The 19,817-nt window shown below is 35.9% G+C and overlaps 4 protein-coding genes across 6 annotated transcripts; 2 read left to right on the forward strand and 2 right to left on the reverse strand.

Moving 5' to 3' along the window:
• Positions 1–658: 658 nt before the first annotated feature.
• ifc (delta4-sphingolipid-FADS-like protein ifc) lies at positions 659–2,608 on the reverse strand. 2 transcript variants are annotated; one of them, XM_066399459.1, is made up of 6 exons: positions 2,412–2,608; positions 2,058–2,234; positions 1,868–2,007; positions 1,596–1,809; positions 1,275–1,486; positions 659–1,022 (listed from the first exon to the last, which is right to left on the reverse strand). In XM_066399459.1, exons 1-6 carry the CDS (start codon positions 2,491–2,493, stop codon positions 882–884), a joined length of 966 nt encoding a protein of 321 aa, XP_066255556.1. In that variant the 5' UTR covers positions 2,494–2,608; the 3' UTR covers positions 659–881. The 2 variants fall into 2 exon arrangements, with proteins under 2 accessions (XP_066255556.1, XP_066255557.1); XM_066399460.1 differs by lacking the exons at positions 1,868–2,007; positions 2,058–2,234; positions 2,412–2,608 and having other exon boundaries at positions 1,275–1,526; positions 1,596–1,732.
• A 439-nt stretch (positions 2,609–3,047) lies between these two features.
• On the forward strand, positions 3,048–7,753 carry anchor (integral membrane protein GPR155 homolog anchor). The gene is made up of 13 exons (XM_066399434.1): positions 3,048–3,246; positions 3,359–3,502; positions 3,559–3,848; positions 3,907–4,238; positions 4,296–4,417; positions 4,473–4,638; positions 4,754–4,993; positions 5,267–5,475; positions 5,611–5,750; positions 5,810–5,917; positions 5,981–6,372; positions 6,501–6,802; positions 6,882–7,753. The coding sequence occupies exons 2-13, from the start codon at positions 3,414–3,416 to the stop codon at positions 7,072–7,074; spliced, it is 2,583 nt and encodes an 860-aa protein (XP_066255531.1). The 5' UTR covers positions 3,048–3,246; positions 3,359–3,413; the 3' UTR covers positions 7,075–7,753.
• A 100-nt stretch (positions 7,754–7,853) lies between these two features.
• Positions 7,854–11,462, reverse strand: LOC136415150 (ubiquitin carboxyl-terminal hydrolase MINDY-3 homolog). The gene is made up of 8 exons (XM_066399598.1): positions 11,241–11,462; positions 10,591–10,727; positions 10,214–10,528; positions 9,802–9,955; positions 9,609–9,746; positions 9,385–9,544; positions 9,174–9,333; positions 7,854–8,842 (listed from the first exon to the last, which is right to left on the reverse strand). The coding sequence occupies exons 1-8, from the start codon at positions 11,344–11,346 to the stop codon at positions 8,696–8,698; spliced, it is 1,317 nt and encodes a 438-aa protein (XP_066255695.1). The 5' UTR covers positions 11,347–11,462; the 3' UTR covers positions 7,854–8,695.
• Positions 11,463–12,172: 710 nt separating this feature from the next.
• LOC136415029 (uncharacterized) lies at positions 12,173–19,411 on the forward strand. 2 transcript variants are annotated; one of them, XM_066399379.1, is made up of 10 exons: positions 12,353–12,470; positions 13,485–13,876; positions 14,959–15,257; positions 15,314–15,508; positions 15,559–15,834; positions 15,890–16,042; positions 16,092–16,289; positions 16,360–16,606; positions 16,706–16,868; positions 16,929–19,411. In XM_066399379.1, the coding sequence occupies exons 2-10, from the start codon at positions 13,549–13,551 to the stop codon at positions 17,983–17,985; spliced, it is 2,916 nt and encodes a 971-aa protein (XP_066255476.1). In that variant the 5' UTR covers positions 12,353–12,470; positions 13,485–13,548; the 3' UTR covers positions 17,986–19,411. The 2 variants fall into 2 exon arrangements, with proteins under 2 accessions (XP_066255478.1, XP_066255476.1); XM_066399381.1 differs by lacking the exon at positions 13,485–13,876 and having other exon boundaries at positions 12,173–12,470.
• Positions 19,412–19,817: the final 406 nt, after the last annotated feature.

Consider the following 19,817-nt stretch of genomic DNA (forward strand, 5'->3'; position numbering starts at 1 on the left):
TACTTATGACGCAATTTCTGGACAACTACCCTAATCATTAAATAGGCAGAGCAGAACCGTTTGCATCGCCTCCCAAATCACCCGATATGATTCCTTTGGATTTTTTTTGGTCTATGGCAATCTTCCATGTCTAAGTTAACGGGAACTATTTATGTCCCCATTCAATATACAACTTTAATAATTTGGTCCTAAGTTCAAAAGAACTAAAACAGATTTTTTTCGAATTAGAACCGAACTAAATATATGTGAATTGGTCTATAAATGTCAGCATTTCAATAATTAGATCCTTGCGTACATATTTTCTTATTCTCAATTCAACAACATTCGATTCCTAATGGCCAAATGGCACTAGTTGGTCTGTAATTTAGTCTGCCTTTACACGAACGTTCGTCACCACTTTTTCCACGCAGCCAACCATACACTTTCTAGGCTAAACTTGATCACCACCGGTTAATTTATTTAAATTCCGACTTAAACGCGACGAGACGCATGGTGCCCGCAACACACGCCCAAAGGGCGCGACATTCTCTTCTGGCTCTCCCAGAATTTTTTAATAAACCACCAAAAATCATAGTAAGGTATTATGGGTTTTTCGTAGCTTCTGCTCCTCAGAAATGGGGGAATAAAATGCAATCATATTAAATAAGAATATATTATTTATAAAGAGTGACGATTAAAACCAAATTTTAGATAAACCCTTATTTTCTAATAAGAACCAAAAGACCATATCTACAATGCAATTCCCTTAATATAACATTTGGCGTTAAAATACTTCCTGCAGGATTCTCGATTTAAATGTCTAATATCGATCCGTCGTACATATCTTCGTTTACATTAGTTTGCAAGCCTTTAAGCGTTCACAGTCATGACAATCTTAAAATCTATGAATCAAGACCGCGTTTCTTTCGTTTAATTCTCGCATAAGGTCCCACGTCCGGATCCATGACGAAGTCATAGAGCACTTGGGTCCAACTTTGATGCTGCGGCAGATCATCGTAGAATTCCGGAGCAATTTTTTTCACCTGCGAGAGGGAGATTTCGAACACATTACAACCAACACCAACTTTTTTTTCTTAGTTAACAAGGTAAAAATAAAAGCATTAGCAAGAGAACAATATTCCAAGTTGCATTTCATAACTTGGGAGGCAAATAAACTGAATTAAAATTCTTATCTTTAGATAGGTGTTATCCAACTAATAAAATAGGTATAAAGGCTTAAAAATAGCGTAGAACTTTATCAGTGAGGCAATAAATCATTACAGTATATATCTTACCTCAGGCAGCAAAGATCCAGGAACTGCTGGAAAGTCATGGTGTTCATTGTGGTAGCCCACATTGAATGTGATAAAATTCAAAGGTCCATAATAGCTATAAGTTTCATAGCCCTTTTTAAACATGTAGTGTTCAGAGATAAAGTGGCCAGCCACTGGGTGTAACCCCATAGCCATGACACTACCAAAAATAAGGTAACCCAGAATTCTCCACCCTAAAACGTCCTTACTCTTTTGAATTGAAGAACTTCAGAGCTAAAATCAGATATGTTTGTTTTATGAATAGTACAAAGTCTGATTATAGCTCTAAACCTTGTAGCATACCCAAGAAATAAACAACAAGAGCATCAAACACCAACTGAATGCCCAAATTGATAAACTCCAATGTGGTTGGTGGTTTTGGGTATGTAACTAAAGGCCTAAATGAGTAAAAGAATGGCTGCAAAAGCACCCAAATAAACTTCCCAAAGGTGGTACAAAACAGTTTTGCTTCCATATAAGTTGGGATGTCTGTATCTTTAAGCTCATCACCTTGGTACTGCAACATCCAGCATTACTATTATTATTAATGATATTAAATGTAATCTAGAGCTCACTCTATGATGCTCCAAGTGGTACTTTTTAAAGCTAATTGATATAGGTATACCAATGGGGAGATTCGCAAAAAATCCAAACATTTTGTTGTGCATAGGTCTGGCATGACCAAAAGCTAAGTTATGTGAAATTTCATGAATTGCTAAAAATATTCTGAAAGTTTGGAGCCACAATTCAGGATACCATACTAACCTAACATTAAGGAATGGTTAATAACTCCACCTAAACAATAAGCAACTAGTAATAATACAGGCCATGATCGGTCCCTTAAAATATACATGAGAAAGAGTTGAGTTAACACCATTCCTGTAACAACCCATTTGAATTTGGGATCATAGCCAAAGAGTTTCTTGATTTGGGGATATTTAGCTAGAAGGAAACACTAATTAAGAAATATTAAGAGAGAAAATGAAGTTAGTTCAATTTTCCAAAGCTTTGAAAGATTGCAGAAATCCGGAAAATAAATCAATTTTATTAATCTAGTGATTATTCTCAGAAATAGCATTGAAACAATCAGTTCGTGGAAAATTTCAAACTTGCCCTAACCTAAAATTATTTTCCTCCGGCTTGCGTGGGGCTCCTCGGTGTAGGACCACTCAAAATCTGTTCGCGAAACGTGTTGTCCCATGGCACTGAATTTCCAGTTAACCTGGAATACTGCTTTAAAGGCAGAAACTAAGCATAAATCTTAATTTTTTTAAATTATCAAAACGTAACAATTTCGCCAAACCTAATACTCATTTTTTTTCGTTTGATGTCTGTCAGTGTCAGTGAAGCTGTCACACATGACCAATTTTAATGAAAAAGCTATCACATATCATATGACGTCATTAAGTGTTCCGCTATTTGCTTTTATAAGGAGATTTAAGAGGGCTTTTCCGAGCCAATAAGAATAAAAAGTTTATTGATAAATATGATTCAGGTGGATATGAATGTGACGTGCTCTTATTTCAGATACTTATCAAAATTACTTAAAAACTTATCTGATCTAAAGGTCACTTGAATGACGTCACGACTAAGACAGACAAAAACTGCCTACGTGACCGCTGTAAGGGCCCTTGTAAGATAAAAACATGATCACTACGAGCATTTTTCCTTCTTTTGTTCGTGGTATAAATAAGACGAAGATAGCTGCGTACTCTGAGCGTGCATAAGATTGTTCCTGAAAATTAAAATTTGCAATTAACAGCTGATTGCTGGTATGTGAAGTGTCATCCCTGAAGGGCACTTTAAATATACCCGCAAAAATTGAATTTTTTTAATTTCTAATCAAAATATGACCTTTTTAACAGAAAAATCAAAAGAAAAGAAATAATCAATTATCTCTAATAAATGCTCTATAAAGGTTCACAAAAGGAAGTTAATGAAATGCTTTTAAGAGGCTTGTAGCTATACAGAAGAAAGCTGAATTGCATATTGCATGAGCTTTGGGTATTGATTTTCGCACCCACGATTCCTAAAAACGCTTTTCATTGATGGTTTCTCGTTTTCAGCATTGATGTATGATTGAAAAACATGTAGGGCTTGAGATTTCAACAAAATAACATTATGTTGGAGCCAGGTGTTGCTCCAACTGGAGCCGCTATTGAGAACCTCTATCCGGCTCTATTGCAATGTTTTGCAATAATTTTATGCGGGTAAATAGATCGTACTCATATCTAAGTACCCCATATTACCATGTATATGATTGTAGCTATGCTGCTGGACGAATGAATTTGATATCGGAAACAGAGGCAAAAGGCATGAACACCTTTGTAGGAACCTTCTCTTTACCAGCTTTAATATTCATGTCTTTAGCCGAGCTTAATTTGACTTCAGTAAACTGGATGTTTTTGTTGTCTATCTTTCTGGCAAAAAGCATTGTCTTTTTATCAGTAATAGTTGTTACTTTATTAGTGGGGCGACCTTTGAATCTCAGCAGGGCAGGAATATTTGCAATTTTCTGCACTCAAAGCAATGATTTTGCCATAGGCTACCCTATAGGTAATTGTTTAATATTTATGCTAATTAGTTAAAACTAATTGCTTTCTTGTTGCCTCAGTGGCTGCATTATACAAAATTACTCATCCGGAGTATGCATCTTACCTCTATTTGGTTGCCCCCATTAACTTGGCAATTTTAAATCCCATTGCCTTTGTGTTAATGGAAATTTATAAGAGGCACAATTTGGCTGATGATGAAGAAGGCTTGCTCAACCAGGAAGTGATCTCCATTAATAGTAGTGCGATCATGCATAAAAGGCGCTGCAGAATGGTTGTGACTATCATGAAAAATATTTTTGTTAACCCAGTAGTTTTCATGACTATATTGGGGATTGCTGGGAATTATATCTTCAAACATGAAGTTCCGTCTTATTTGGGTGGTATTTTAAATGTAGGTTTAGTTAAGTTTTTGAGGTGGAATAGATTAAATTTATTACTTAATTTCTAGGTCTTAGGTTCATCCTTCTCAGCCAGCTCGCTCTTTTTATTGGGGCTCAGAATGGTTGGAAAAATTCACAAGTTGACTGGAGCTACTCTAGTAGTTCCTGGAGTTTTAATTATGGTTAAACTGTAAGTTGGTCAAGAATAAATAAGAGATTTGTTAAGTTTTATTTTGCAAATGCAGGATAGTTTTGCCTCTCATAACAAGGGAGGTAGTAAATGTTTTACACGCCGGCGTTAACAGCTCAGAAACACTTGACTTAAGCACCTATGGATTTTTCTATGGGACTTTCCCAACTGCGCCAGGAGTTTTCGTATTTGCCACTCAGTATTCAATTGATATAGATCTGGTAAGTTCTCACAATCTTCATCCCTTATCTCGACGTTTCAGGTATTTCTCAAATTTGATGAATTTCTATGATAGTGTAATTTTGCAACACCCTGTGTTAAAATACATTGTTTTAGGTGGCCAGTGCAATGGTGGCTTGCACTTTCCTTAGCGCCCCACTAATGTTTGTGTCAGCTAAAATGATCACTATCACTGCTTGTGATCCTTCGGAGTACATCAGAGAGCTCAATAGATTCACTTTAGACGTGAGCATAATTGGAATAATTGCCTGTTGTTGGATTACAGTCGTTTTCGTCTTAACGAAGAAAATCTGGAAAATTCCCCATAAAATTACTACGTGTCTTGTAGTGTCTCATGTAAGCTACACTGGTATTATTGGATAGAATGGAATATAATGGAAAAATTAAACGAAGTGGGGCCGAATAGTTTTTCTATGTTTTACTGCTTATAATGTCTTTTTTTTAATGCTAGGTATATGTTATCTTAAAGTTCTTCAAAAACCTGAGCAGTTAGCACTGCTTCTTTTTTTATCATTACGTTATAATTGCTAAAAATTTGACCCATTTTCGAGATTCCAATGCATATGAACAAAGTCGTGGACACTGCATTAATAATACTTTTTTTTTTAGTTCATAAGTTGTTTAGGTGCCATTTTGTGGAACACCATCCAAAAAGATTCAGAAAACAGGAGTTTCATACAATTCTCCTTATTCACGGTTGGAGTATATAGTTCGAGACTGTGGACTGCTATATTGGCGGTGACGTTGTTATTTTTACAATGCAGAAGTCTTTGTTTCGTTATAAGGCTGCAGCCTATCTTCTTCACTGTTGGATGGGGGTTAGTTTAATTTGTAGAAGTTCATTTTCTTTTCTTCTTTTTCCTTTCTCATATTTTTTCTACAATTAAGTCCTATGTGGGAATAACATTTAATAAGTTAACATATTTAAAATTAAATATTTTTGGCAATTTCAGGTTACCAACAGTGCTTTGTGCGGCGTTACTAATTTTCGATAAATCCTCGAATTTGCCGTTTGAAAAGCGCAATCCAAACTTTGCCTATGGAGCGTCCCAAGCAGTAGTTGCTGTGTCATTGCTGGTTCTCTGTTTCATTGGTAAGGTCATTTTTGTAAGAAATCACAAAAATTCATTAATTCCTTGACGTCAAATTTAGTTACAGCCGGTTGTTTGATTCTGCACCAGCGTTATCATCGCCGCTATACCCGATATTTAGATCTATCCAACGAAATCGCCAACGATTTTGACCCGCATATTAACATCCGTAAGAATCCATCTATATTCTTGTTTTTAGCAACCACACTCTAACCATTTTTTATTCGTGCAGAAGAACCTGAAGCTGGAACCTCCGCCACAAACCCATCTGTGTGTTGCGGCAACGATGCTAAATCGACTAAATCCAACCAAAGCTTACCCACGATCAAAGAAGGCTGCTGCGAAGAGAGAGAAGTCACGAGTCCTGTAGTCGATATTGAAGATTTAAGTCTGCGTGCTGAGAGGAGTAGATCTCAGCAGAATTTTTCGACGGCAAAAACTAGCTGCGCTACGAAATTCGGTTGCCAAGGGCCGCAAAAAGAAGCATGTAAAGCTGTTGTCGGGCAGTACCAGCAACCTATAGACGAAGACTTAGAACCCATTGAAGAAGACCCAGAGTCGCATGATCCGCAGATTTTGAGACACACTGTATTGCTCATACTGTTGCTTTGCAGCATGTTTGTGGTAAGTGATAATTTATGTGGGAAGCTGTACCTATATTGTTATACTTGCAAAACATCATTTACATAACTAAAAAAAATATATTAACGACGCCAATTATAATTAACTTAATTAAATAAATTTGACATCAGGGACTTTCTCTATCAATTTGGACCCTCGTAATGGAACAGATCTCTGGCATATACGTGGAATTATCCTTCCTGGACGCAATCCTGAATTTCGGACAAAGCATTCTGGTCTTTGTAATTTTTGGTCTAGACGTCAAGGAAGTGGTGTTTCCAGTCATTAAATTTTGGAGGAAGATTTGGTTTGGAGCCAACACGTTGAGCCTTCCCGCCTGGGACGAATTAAGTCTCGATACCAGACACGTTTGCGACCAGTTTGTGACTCACCATTTGAAGAATTGCAAGAGAGTTATTGCCGCCGATAAAAGGTTTGTTGATAGTTTTGCAAAAGTTTCCGTCCAGAATCACAATTGGCATTTCGCTTATAATTTTTTTTATCTTTGATAGGTGGCGATTTAAAACGTACCGAAACGTTTTCACCGGTGTTCAATTCATAAATTGGTTAATCGACGTTGGTTTGGCAAGGGACAGAGTAGAGGCCGTTAATTATGCCAGACACCTAATCGAAGGTAAGGTTTTAAAGCACATCAATGGAGTATATCATTTTTACGACAGAAGTGTATTATATACTTTCGTGTGATCATGTTTCTAAATATTTAAGCTCAAAAGTTGATTAGTTTTAGTTCCTTTAGCTCTATTTGATCAAAAATATATATTTTATTACTAGTTTTTTGCGGTGATAGTAGCTTTTTTATGTAGCTAATTAATTTATTGAATACATTTCGTTCAAATGGATATAGTATGTTATCCATGCACAGTGATAGAAAGTGATAAGGGGTTTTTATCTCGATTTCACCAAAGAATGTAGTTGATTTTCTATAATTTAATTGACAACAGGTTCCTCATTCCAAGTATTAGTTGCCGAATTTTAATTTGTAATTCATTTAGATGTTTTAGAATAAGTTGCACCGAATGAACTTTATTTGATTACCAAAGTTGATCTAGATTTTACCTCATACTATTATTTCCATAGATACCTATAATGCATATAAGTACATTCTATTAGTTGAATAGCTAATGTAAAGACACTGAAGTAAGAGGAGGTTGATCATTATCAATACAGTTTCACCTTTATCTCTCCGTACTCTCGTGTACAATGCCTGTAATCTTTTTCACTTCGATTATGTAAACCATCTTACCAACGAATTGGCGACGTCTAAATATTATATAGGTATTATAAAAATGGTGATTTGGAAGTCTGATATCAAGGACAATAGGCAAGCCTATAACTGTTACGAATAAAAGTTTCAGCATTGCAATACCATTATTTTCTTATCACCTTTGTGACTATAAACTTATCTTAAGGTCATGACCTAAGTGTATCACTACAAATGTCATTATAAAAAAAACAGCAGTGACTGAAACAGAATAATCATATGTATTTATTACAAAACATAGAAAGCTTAAACTACACTTTTATTGAAAAAATTATACAAGCGTTTAATGGGCAACTAAACTGCCATTTAAATACAAAAATTTTGCCTATTTCGGAAATGCATATAATACTTCACTGCCGCAGCAGTTTCCTGGGAATTCTATATATTTATTGCAGTATGGCGGCTATAAATTTAAAATTTTCGCTTAAAACAATTTGTAAAATCAGAAATATTACTGTGACAGTACTGAAAAAATACGAACATTTCAAGGTACTTTACTGTAAGAAAAACACTACGACCTAACAATATCAACAACGATAATGTTTTTTGTTTTTTAAGCTCCGCCTGCATGAGTCACATAATTTGAAGTGTTTCGCATACTCTTTTAATCCGAACAAGGACAAAATTGGCACAATTTGGGGGATAATTTTATTCTTTTATAAGATGGTAATAATTACTCCATTAGCACTTACCTCTAAATAATTTCAACAAAACCAACAAATTTGGTGCTCTACACCTTTAACGCTACTGGTGTTTTATAACCAAAGGTCTTCAATAATAAAGCAAACTATTGTAACAAATATTTATCACAACGTGTGTCTTAATAGGATAATTGTCCAGTTGAAGAATGTGTTGGAGGTACCTAAATACATTCATTACGCAGATAAAATGAAGCGTAATTTCGTTTTTACTAAGGACTCGGACTGTTTAACACCGGGAAAATCAAAAAACCTTATTCAGAATACACATCTTTGTCAAACGAAGTTACTAAACTTATATGAATATATAAAAAATAAGTTAATGGAAACGAATAGTGAATATTACTTAATTTAAAGAGGGGGTGGTTGCATCATACCAATTCACTTCTATATTAGGCCACTTCGTCTGGAGTACCGTCAACATGGGATTTGACTCGCAAACTGACTTGATGTCTGATTCTAGCAGGATCGCCGCACCGATATGATACTGGACCTAAATAATTGGGTCGCTCTTTATGATTTTAGATGCAAGGGTGAGAGTTGGTTATAGGAACGTTTTGTTGCTTTGTTTCCCTCTGTTGCGCCGAAGAAACTTGTAAATTGCTCTGGTAGTTGCTGAAGGAGCAACTCAGTGTTTCTACTGAAATGTGACGAATTGCGACAAAGTGGAGAAGGAGTGCGCGTTTTACTAACAGAGATGGTATAAAAATCCAAATACTGGGTGGAGAAGAGTTTATAAGAAAGAGGAAGACATAATGGCATTCAATTACTGAATGAAATTTTTCTTTCATTTCCTTAGCAAATTAATAAAATATGCAACTTACTTGTCCGTTAACGTTACTCTGCGCCAATCCATTATAATGCACCATAGTAAACATATCAGGCGTCGATGATTCTTCTTTAGGAAAAAATTCCTCCATAAATGCATTCAACAAAATTATCCCTAATGACTCACTATCTAATTTCTTTTTCATAATATTTACGCTAAAATTCGTACTGATGAGCACAAAATCACGTCATCGAAGTAATACCTACTATTCCACCTCACTAACTAAATCTAAGGCCTGTAAAACCTCTTGAAGCTTGTCCGTGCTAATGAAATTGTTCCCATCCGGATCGAAGCTTTTGAACACCCTACGAGCTTGCTCGCTTTTGGTTTCGGGACTCACCAGCCTGCGTTCATCGCTAAACAATACTAAAAACCCCAAAACAGATGTTCCCATCTTACAGAAAAGTTTACATCATGAGGTAATACTCACCTGTTAAATGAGTATCTGAGCCCACCACCCAAACGGGGTTAATGGGATTCTTATAGAAGGAACCTACTGTGCAGTATCTATGATATTCCATGATAGTGATGAAACCTACTTCGCTTTGTTTTTCTATGCCTTTTAGTTCTAGAATTTTAACTCTAAATAGAATTACACTCCAAATATATTAAAAAAGCATTACTTAGGCCTGCAACATCTTGAAAATGGTCCCAAACATACGTAGTAGCCCTCCCTGTTATCATAAGATTAATCAACGACTGACTTCCATATCCGTAAGTTTCATCTATTAAAGGCTCTAGTGAATCACCACATTCTGACTTAACATGTTGTAAACCCTAAAAAATTTGAATATTTAATGCTAAACAACATTTCAAAGTGACTTTTCAAATGTTTGATAACTTTATTAGTTTGATAATTGAGGCATCAAAGGTAGCAAAAAAACAATTTAGCCTTTTCAGTCTGGTGGGTCCACCATAAAACCACTCACAAGGGGATTATTTCCCTCATTTCCACCCACAATTGCAAAGACACTGAACATTTCTGATAAGTAAAACCATCTTCCTCCATTTCCTGATTTTAGCTGTGATACTTACCCTAGATAATATCACAGAATATAAAAACAACAACAATCCAAATCTTCTTCTTAAAGTGGCCTTGTGTTCAAAATAATACTTTTTAACATCTTCCAAAGAAGAAAATGTTAGAACACCCAACTCTTCATGAAACCTCAAAGGATCCAAGTCATTCTGTGCTTCTGGAAGATTCTCATTGTCATCGCCCTGCAATTTGACTTCAGACTCAACAGCGTGGCTTTGCATGTGCACAACACAGAAGTTGTCACTGTTACATTGACCTAATATTTCACACAAAGCATCCACTAAAATCTTACTTTGCAGTTCTGCATCAACCTGAATTGTGTGAATTATGAATTATAGTGATAAGAATGAATTAAAAAGTGATAAAAAGTTACCTTTTCTCTAAAACTTAGATCTCTATATTCAAGTAACAAGCTTTTAATTATGAAAGCTTGTACTGGGGCTATAATGGCACAAGGGCCTCCATCTGATTGCTCCAATGCACTTTTTTCTTTGGAGCTGAAGTAAAATCCTAGAACAAGCATTTAGTTGTTTAATATTTTTTTAACAAAAAGCATAACAATTATGGCTTAATAAGAAAAGCATTTTTTCTAAACTGTAAAATAGTACCAAGTAGTTTTTTTTAATGACAGACCTATAGCAATTTTTTCTGTATTTAAGCTGAAAAATGTTATTTTTTATGATGTCCTCCTATCTACCACAACCTCTATAACAACCTCTTAGTGTGTGAGGTGTTGCTTTCCAAAGTTAAAAGAAGAATGAATTATCTACCTTAGATTGATAGAACATGTTTATCAAGGCTATATCACTGCCAATTCAAAGTATATACCGAATAGGTGTCCCATTTATTAAAGCTTAGCTTTTGATCTAGCTAGACCTAAATCCACTGCAATTACAGAAAATTTGCATTTCACAGTATTGACTGATCAGCACTGATGAACTTACATAACAGATGAACCACGATAATATAAACTTTTACTCCTGAAACTAGAATTTAAAGCTAAAACTCACAAAAGGCTTTTACCTTGGGACCATCGGCGAAAAATGTCCTGCTTGATCTCGGCACCCCATAAAAGGGACCGCAATCCGAGTAGTTCCTGCTCAACCGGAGAAGGCAAGTTTTCAGCCATTTTTGGCGAAAATTAGCCCCAGTGGCACCTCTTTGCGCCTTTTTTGGTCAAAAAATAGACAGAAAAAATCTCTCAGAGAATCAGTAGATTTCGAGGTTAGAAAAAGGTTGAAAAGAAAGAGGACAAATGTTAACGCCCACTGCTGCCAATCTGATCAGGGGCAGTTTCTCTCTTTGTCAATTTATAGGGTGTGTGACAAAGAGAGAAATATTTTAAAGGTAACTTAGAATTTAGAAACGAATTGAAAGAAGTTTTTTGTTTTGCTAGTGACACTACTGTGGAAAATTCAAAATATCGCGGGAACATGGGTAGTATTTAATACAATTAACAATAATAAAAGTAAATCACAAATTGATAGAAGATAGGAAAGTATGAATTATTAAAAGTCGTAATTATACTTAAAACAGACTATACTTTTATCCGATCAAAAGTCATTTACTATATGAACAAAGCTCATTAAAGTAGGCATCAAGTCGCTGCCGGTTTGTCAAGTTATCCATCTCAGCCAATCAAAAATCCAAAACTTAGTTGAATCGTCTATTTACCTATTCCCTTATTCTATCCAAAAGAGAGAAAGAGAAACGAATATATATGAATGGTATTAAACTTTTTGGAAGCGCTGGACAAAGCACTGATTACTGAATGCATTTTTATCATTGAACACGTAACACATGGAATTGTTTTGGTGAATAAGTAATTAATTTCAGTAAATATGACATTTAATTACCTTTTTTTTAACATTGTGCATGAGACCTTCTTGTTTTCTTTAACATGATGTTTGATAAAAATATCAAGATTTTACTATAGTGTCCCAGTGTTAAACAAAATGGCTGCCGAACTATCACCCAGAAAATCGAGAAAATGCAACTTTTCTCGACGAGAACTAGACATTCTCGTTTCCTGCGTATTGGAAAACTACGACGTTCTGTATGGGGAAATGTACAACAGCTATCTGAGTAGAGAAATCAGGAGTCAGGCCTGGAAAGAGATATTAGACCAAGTGAATCGAGTCTCACAAGAACGACGTACTTTATCTGAAATTAAAAATAAATGGAAGAAGTATCAGAATGAGAGCAAAATGACGGAAAGTTCTGATGGCAGTATTATCTATTTAAATGAGGAAGGTGAGGATATTTTACTTGCAATTTATAGCCCCGAGACCCAGTTTCTATTGATTACGGCTTTTGTCAATTCATTTTCGACCTTTACGGGAATGGAATTCCATTTTGAGAACTTCTGGATTATTTTCTTTGTTCTGGGACTATACGAGTGCAACATGAGTAGCTCTGATTACACATTTTCTGTTCCCATTTCTTCCCAAGTTCTAGCTTTATAGTGAAATTAAAGGAAAACGTTCCGAGTTTTTTATTTTGGTTGATAACATTCAGTATTTTTCAATTTTAGTTTAGCTTTTTGTATAATACGGGGTGTTTGTTGAACAAGGAAGTTCGCGTGCTGGGCGTTACTAGTTTCCTAGTTTGCTATGGAAAAACCTTTATGGAGTAGAACTCCGTGTGACAGTGACAGTGACAGTGATGGAACGGCAAAATATAATTTATAAAAAAGTAAACAAATACAAAAATCAAATTAAAATTAACAAAAACACTCTAAAACATGTAATTAGTAATGATGTTACAATTCCTAAAAGTATAAGATACAGAGATAAGTGAAATTACGTCTAGTATCGCTTATCTTCCGAAACCATTCGTAATTTTATTTGGTAAAGAAGGCAAAGAGAGATCAAATTTATTGATAAACTGAGATTACAGTGTTTTTAGAAGTTTAGTGCTTCGTGAACCAGAACTGTTCTGACTTGTCATCCCAATCTTATTTAAATTGTTACCGAAAGATAAGATTCTTTCATAAATTGGAGTTTATAAATTGAAGCAATGGCTGCCTAAGTATATGGAAAATTTCAGGTATTAAATATAGGTACCTAAACCACAATCAGATTTATCTTCAATATTAGTGCTGCACGCTTCATTTCTTATGCATCTATATATGAGATACTAGAGGCACATTCATTGTCATTGTTGGTATCTGCATAAGCTACAACTTGAACATGACCCTGCATGTTAAGTCTTCTCTATTCTTTAGTCAAAACAAATTTATTGAGCTGATTTTAATTACATTTCAAGAACATCATTGGAAGCTCACTACTGACCAGTGACAACTAACTAGGTAACAAAATCTAACATAAAAATGAAAAGCAAGAAAGTGGTACGAAATTTGCCAAATCCTGTGGCCAAAGGCTTTCCACCCACATATGATCCTTCATTCAAAAGACTTGTAGTGCTGTATGCAGAGCAGAAAAGTAACTGTGATGCTAGGAAACGTTATGGCATCAGTGTGGAGACAATTCGCAGGTGGAGACGATTAAAAGACGAGATTATGGAGCAAGCACAGCAGTGCATTAGAAGGTCACAGAGGCATGCAGCTGGGCAGGAAAGCTTAAGTGATTCTTCTTGGCAGAGAGAGTTTGAGGGTAATTCAAGTAAAGAAGAGAATGAGTTACCGTCATTTGATTTAGGTATAATTGTGTAGCTCAGAATTGGAGTTTTTACTTTTATTATTTACCTATTTACCTAACATGTCAACTGCCATGCAAATGAAGCAAATATTTACTTGTATTATGCATTGGTATATGATAAAGTGTCTGAATCCTTGTGAACCCCTACATCAAATTCCCATATAATAAGTTGTATTTTTTACTATAGGTATATGATTGTTATTTTTAAAGTGTTTTTTTTTTTTAACTATGTATTGCCCTAAACCTCACTGTCCTGATATGAAAATAATTACCTTAAATATGGTTCTTACAGTTCTATGCTATTCTATAGAAAATTGAAAGGTCAATTAAGGATCCCCTGGACTTCACAACGTCAAGTTATGCATTCAGTTTCGGCGATGAACATGAAGGTCAACAACAATAAGAGCAGCAAAAAGCCAACTATTATAAGCAAAGTCCATCGCCTTAATAATATTCAGAATCAGGTCATTTTGAACCTCTTATGCCAGCGCGAGGGAGTCTATAAATTTGAGAGCTTCTAATACTGGCACAGCCGAAATGCCTAAGACACCGCTGGATACACGGAAACTTGTCCGAACTGTTTTGCTGAGTCAACCAATAACCACAAAGGCAGGAGTGGAAGACAATGCCTCGCATGGCCAAAATAAACTGCATCGCAATACATTGTTATTTTGAGGTCCATAAAGCTCAAAATAATTTTTGAGAATGACCACCATCTTTTTCAATACATGTACATGACGTTAATACTTGATATTAGTGGACATTCGCCATTCTGTGAACAAAAGGCATTTCTACACTGTTAAATTGGAGCATTTTGATAAACATAAAATTCAAGTTTTAATAATTATTTTCAGGTCTTTGAAAATCTACTGTCAATAAATTTGCTGACTTTGCAATCATGAATGAAGTTGTAAACATTCTGTTAACTACAGAAAAGTTGTGTAAATAGCCATACAAAACATTTATGTCTTTCAGTGCGTACCAGCCTCTATTTAGCCCAGAATTTCTTATTCTTGTGGCAGTTAACATGTTAGAAATCTATTGAGAATCATCAACGTTAATTAATATAATTTTTATTACAGACTCCATGCCATTGCAACAAAGACTATCTCAAAACCTCAAAGACATACCTTCCACATCCCATTCAAATATTTCCCCCTTGCACAGCTTACCATTGTCCCCAACAAAATTAAAAGTGACTCGTCAAGGAAAATCAGTGGGTCCTCCGAATCCTGCTCCTACCTCTGTTCCTTCGCAAATCTGCCTCAAGTGGAATAGTCATCATGCGAATATGCAAACAGCATTCCCGAATCTACTGACGAGGGAACAGTATGTAGATGCAACGTTAGTCTCTGAGGGAAAAACATTGAAGTGTCACAGGGTAGGGACAACTGAGAAGAATTTGTTGGTTTTTGGAGGTTACCTAAAGTTTTTTAGATGATTTTATCATCCTGCAGTTCGTATTTTGAGGAAATTCTGAATGGAATTATGCCTTTTCAACACCCGGTTTTATTCATGAAAGATATCCCGTTCTGGGCCCTTAAGGCTTTGTGTGATTTTATGTATGCAGGAGAGGTACATATCGGACAAGATAAGTTAGCCGATCTTTTAGCTGCTGCCAATTCTCTAAAGGTACTTATTAGTCTTTATGCGTGTGACTAAAGTTTATAAGTGTTTTTTAGATTAAGGGGTTAGCTACCTCAATACAGAAGAACGCGGAGACTGAAGCTGCAATACCAGAAATTAAGAGAGAAGTAAATGCAACACCTCCTCCTAGAAGCTTGGAAAAAGTGATTAAATTTGAAAAAGATGACTCTTTTTTTACTGCCGAGAAAAGTGAATTAATGAGGGTTGTAAGGAGAAAGGATGATCGCAGATATTCACCAAGAAATGCACCCATTGCCAAGGAAAAAGATAAAATTGATGAATATCTAAAAGCACCAACTTCTAATAGAGCAGTAAAGAACTATTGTGGTTTTATGTAGGAATTTGTCATAGAAAAGTGTGTTTCAGGTGGCTATTGGCTCTAAGGTAACAGTAAGAAAGATTGATAAAGCTATTCAGAAGCCTCTACCCACAAGAAATTCTTATCCTTTGAAAAAAGCTTCTGAAACTAATAGTAAGACAAATAGACAAAAATTGGAAACTACATCCTCAAAGGAGAAGGTACCATGATTTCATTCTTAAGCATTTTTATAGTTTTTGTTGCTTTCAGGTCAAGGAGATGCCCCTAAGAAAGGACAATATCAGCGATCCTCTCGACTTGCTACAGCCGGTGTATGAAGAAATTGCCAAAGACATAGAACCAACTGGTTTGGGTCCTGCCAAATTGAAGGATAAACAAGGCTGTTTTTCCATGAGGAGAAATCTAGCTAAGAGAGTGAAAAAAAGAAAACACGCGGAAGAAAGAGAAGTATGGATGACGAATATATTCAATGAACGAGCACGAATTTAAATTAGCCATTTAATCTTGTAAATTTTAGTCTCCACCTTCCCAGTATTTATCACGGAAAGGCACAAGGTCCCGTCCTAACGTGAAAATTCCCAAATTCTTTGACTCCCATTATGAGGAAAGAGCCCAACACACCACCGAAGCCACCATAGTCAGAGAGCCACACACAAATCATAATGACCCACTAATTGAAGTCGCTGAAATTAAAGCTGAACCGCTAGACGTGGAGGAAGCGGCCATCGAGATGGAGGACAATCTTGATAATTATATAGATCATGGTATATTGTCTAAAGTCATAATTTCTCTTATATATAAAAAGTTGATCAAATGTTGCGTGTTATGATTATTACATGAATATAATATTACATCTGTTGTAGATCCTGAAATGGTGTCGCAAGAAGGCGAAGAAATTATCGGCAACTACGACAGCCCCTTAGTAAACTTTAGCGGCGAGTCGAAAGTAAACACGTCCGACATGTTCAAAAAAACCCCTCAACCTTTGATAATCAACGTTCACACGGTATCTGAATCAGACGAAAGGTATAGATATATTTATACCGAAAATTAGTAGCCTTCCACAATTCCTGATCACATTTCCAGGTTGCTGGGTAAAGTGAAAATCGTGGACATAGCCCAAATCAGCAGCACCACCCGCGGCAATGAAGAAACGATAATTGGAGATAATAATTTCGAAGCCATTGAAACGGTTGCGCAAGCCGAAACCTCTCAAATTGTAATCAGTAACGTTCAAAGTATGGCGGAAGTTGTCGATGACTCCCTTCCAATTAAGGAAAATGAAGATGCAACTCCACCCGACAAAGAAGGAGAAAATGCAACTGATCCTTTAGCTGCGCAAGAATTGGAAACAGAGGGAGGCCAAGATCAAGGGGTCTCTAGCCTGGGCAGCTTAGAAACGAAAATAGAAATGGTGCATATCAACAACCAGGATGAGGCAGCAATTGGTTGTGGGAATGAGGGTAACACCCTAGATGGTGGAAGTCAGGAAAATGTGACAAATTCTTTAGAAGAAAATCGTATGGATGTAGTGGACCTACATCAAGAAGTAGCCGATAGCACCAGCGCTGCAGCTAAAAGAAGAGAGGAAGAAACTAGGTGTGAAGCAAGTGGAGATCACCTAAACACAAATCAATTGTTATCTGCTGAAAATATAACTGGACAATTTCTAGGAACATTTGAAAGCCCTTCGGAATCTTCAGGACTTAGGGAAAGTCGGGAAAATATAAGTCACGACAATCAGCGAAGTTCACAAGGTAATTTGCACCTTGAGGAAGAAATGGCCTCCACTTCTGCCGATACTACTACGTGCAACAACTCTGCCACGTACAAAGTCCAAGAGTTCACAAAAGACGAGGAATTTGACCATCTAAGCGGCTCACATTTCAAGCTGTACAATTTTGAATCCAACGATTTGAGTGGTTTTAGTAGAGGCTTAGAAAACATCGAGGAGGAATCTGCATATATAGGGTTAACTGAAGTAACTGAGGAGTCTGATGTACTTTCGGGCTTTGAAGAGGAAGATGTTGTAATGAAAGAAGCGGCTGATAGTCGGAATGTGGCCAATTATGGCTCAGAACAGACATTGGAAAAGATAGTGAACGATTTGAATGAAACTTTGTACGATATGGGCTCGCAGTGAGTGAATGAATGTGACGAATAAACATTATTTCTTCTTGGGAAACCATGATCTTTGACATGATTTTTGATCTGTGAAGTGCAGAACGAATGATTGCAAGCAACCTGAAAGTGTTTTAAGTGTGACTTCGGCTTAAATCGTACATATGGGTTGAAAAAAATGGGCTTTTAGGTGTTTAAAATGTTTCAAAATTAAGTAGAAAGTTCTTTTTACAGAACTTCTTAGTCAGTAGAAAGGCATGCCTGACTAGGCCGCAGAGAAGTTGAGTTAAAGCAGAGCGAGCATCAACCTCAATTTTTAGTCGACAATGTTTACTTGACGACATTAATATAAGAGCCGTGGGATAGTAAGAAAACTGTGGAGAATAATTTATGTTTTTGATCATATCATTCCCTACGATATTCATATCATTTCACTACCAACTACATGATAAGTAATTATAAATCATTACACGTGTATTCAAATATATCAGTCCTTGATTAAGCTAGTGATACGTGTTAGGCAAGGAGGAATAAATTCTGAACTTAGCAATCTTCAAAAGCAATTGGCACCAGGTCAAATATGCTCATTTTTTATGTAAATAATTCCTTTTGTTTTACCTGAACTGCTCTGTGACCACACAAACAGCCCGTAATCGTAAAATTTTACGATAACATAGCCTTTTCCGGAAACATTGATCTAAATTAGTTTGATTCCAATCAGATGATTTCCGATGACAGCCAGCCAAATAGACTTTAAAAACGATACTTGACAGTTCGTGAAATAGTTTTCTGATCTAGTCGAACCTCCGATCGGGCTTTAAAGTAAACGCGATGTACGCGAGAGTCAGGACTGCACGTCGTTCAATTGTGCAGTATCGATTTAAGCGGCCTTGCTATATTGCTCATAGCTCGGCTATAATTCACGCATGACAGGTTCAGTCTTATCTCTGTAAGCCCCAATTTGAGACAAATATAAATGTAAACGATAAGGGATGTTGAAGGTATCATTTGCGGTCGTTTTCCTCAGGTTTTTCTCTTCTGTCTTTAGAGTTAGATCACTTCTGCTTAGTAGATTTCGGAGGCAGTGTAAATTATAGTTGACATTATTGATGCGTGACAACCGCCAGTGGCGGAGGTTGTAGTAGAGGGGTTGCTCAGTTACACGACGCGCAGACCTGGCTCAGCTGGAGGATCGGAGGTTGAAGAAAACAGCCCTCGTACATCACTTATATAAATTACTTATAAATATAATCTACCTAATCCTATTTTTAATTTTTGTTACTGTGATTTTACTATTGTTTTTGTTTGTAAACTTCAATAGTTGCGTTTTTAAATATATAAAAACGCTTAGTAGTACGTACTTTGCCAAATTTAGTGGATAAATGCATATGTTGGTATCTACTGCAGATTCAGAAGAAACACACAATAAAGATGATTCTAAAGTAAAACGTTTTTTTTTTACTCATTTTTAATTATAGGCATAAATAGCTACAGAATAAAGCAGACAATTGAACAAATTAAGCAAAAAAATGAGATTTAGTTCAGTATATTAAAGTTATCTATTTATGGGCAAAACGTGTTTAAAACCACTTTCTAGAGGTGAGTATGTGCAGCTGTTTTATCAGCGCTTTTCTTAAACTAAATTTGATTAACAGGATTTGAAGCATAAGAAGGTTATCAGAGAAGGATTATGGGGAAATATCTAATAATATTTTTCAGGGTTATTATGGAATCGATTCTCAATGATCTCTTTAAGGCAAAATATTACTGTGGATTTGAGTTGGGTGTCATACTTATGCATATACTTGATGAATTCACAAGATAAGTTAACAGAATAAGTAGCAAGATAAGTCT

Source organism: Euwallacea similis, chromosome 19 (genome assembly GCF_039881205.1).
Source record: "Euwallacea similis isolate ESF13 chromosome 19, ESF131.1, whole genome shotgun sequence".
NCBI classification, from domain to species: Eukaryota; Metazoa; Arthropoda; class Insecta; order Coleoptera; family Curculionidae; genus Euwallacea; species Euwallacea similis.

Bases quoted from the DNA above. Each gene is read 5' to 3' on its own strand.
- LOC136415029 (XM_066399379.1), top strand. From the start codon at position 13,549: ATGAAAAGCAAGAAAGTGGTACGAAATTTGCCAAATCCTGTGGCCAAA. The intron at 13,877-14,958 runs GTATAATTGTGT...TTTTTATTACAG, and splicing joins GTTACCGTCATTTGATTTAG to ACTCCATGCCATTGCAACAA. The intron at 16,607-16,705 runs GTATATTGTCTA...CATCTGTTGTAG, and splicing joins TGATAATTATATAGATCATG to ATCCTGAAATGGTGTCGCAA.
- LOC136415150 (XM_066399598.1), bottom strand. From the start codon at position 11,346: ATGGCTGAAAACTTGCCTTCTCCGGTTGAGCAGGAACTACTCGGATTG. The intron at 10,529-10,590 runs GTAACTTTTTAT...CACACAATTCAG, and splicing joins ATCTAAGTTTTAGAGAAAAG to GTTGATGCAGAACTGCAAAG. The intron at 8,843-9,173 runs GTAAGTTGCATA...CCAATTATTTAG, and splicing joins AGAGTAACGTTAACGGACAA to GTCCAGTATCATATCGGTGC.
- ifc (XM_066399459.1), bottom strand. From the start codon at position 2,493: ATGGGACAACACGTTTCGCGAACAGATTTTGAGTGGTCCTACACCGAG. The intron at 2,008-2,057 runs GTTAGTATGGTA...GAATATTTTTAG, and splicing joins TAACCATTCCTTAATGTTAG to CAATTCATGAAATTTCACAT. The intron at 1,023-1,274 runs GTAAGATATATA...TCCCTCTCGCAG, and splicing joins CTGGATCTTTGCTGCCTGAG to GTGAAAAAAATTGCTCCGGA.
- anchor (XM_066399434.1), top strand. From the start codon at position 3,414: ATGTTGGAGCCAGGTGTTGCTCCAACTGGAGCCGCTATTGAGAACCTC. The intron at 4,418-4,472 runs GTAAGTTGGTCA...TTGCAAATGCAG, and splicing joins GTTTTAATTATGGTTAAACT to GATAGTTTTGCCTCTCATAA. The intron at 4,994-5,266 runs GTAAGCTACACT...TTTTTTTTTTAG, and splicing joins CGTGTCTTGTAGTGTCTCAT to TTCATAAGTTGTTTAGGTGC.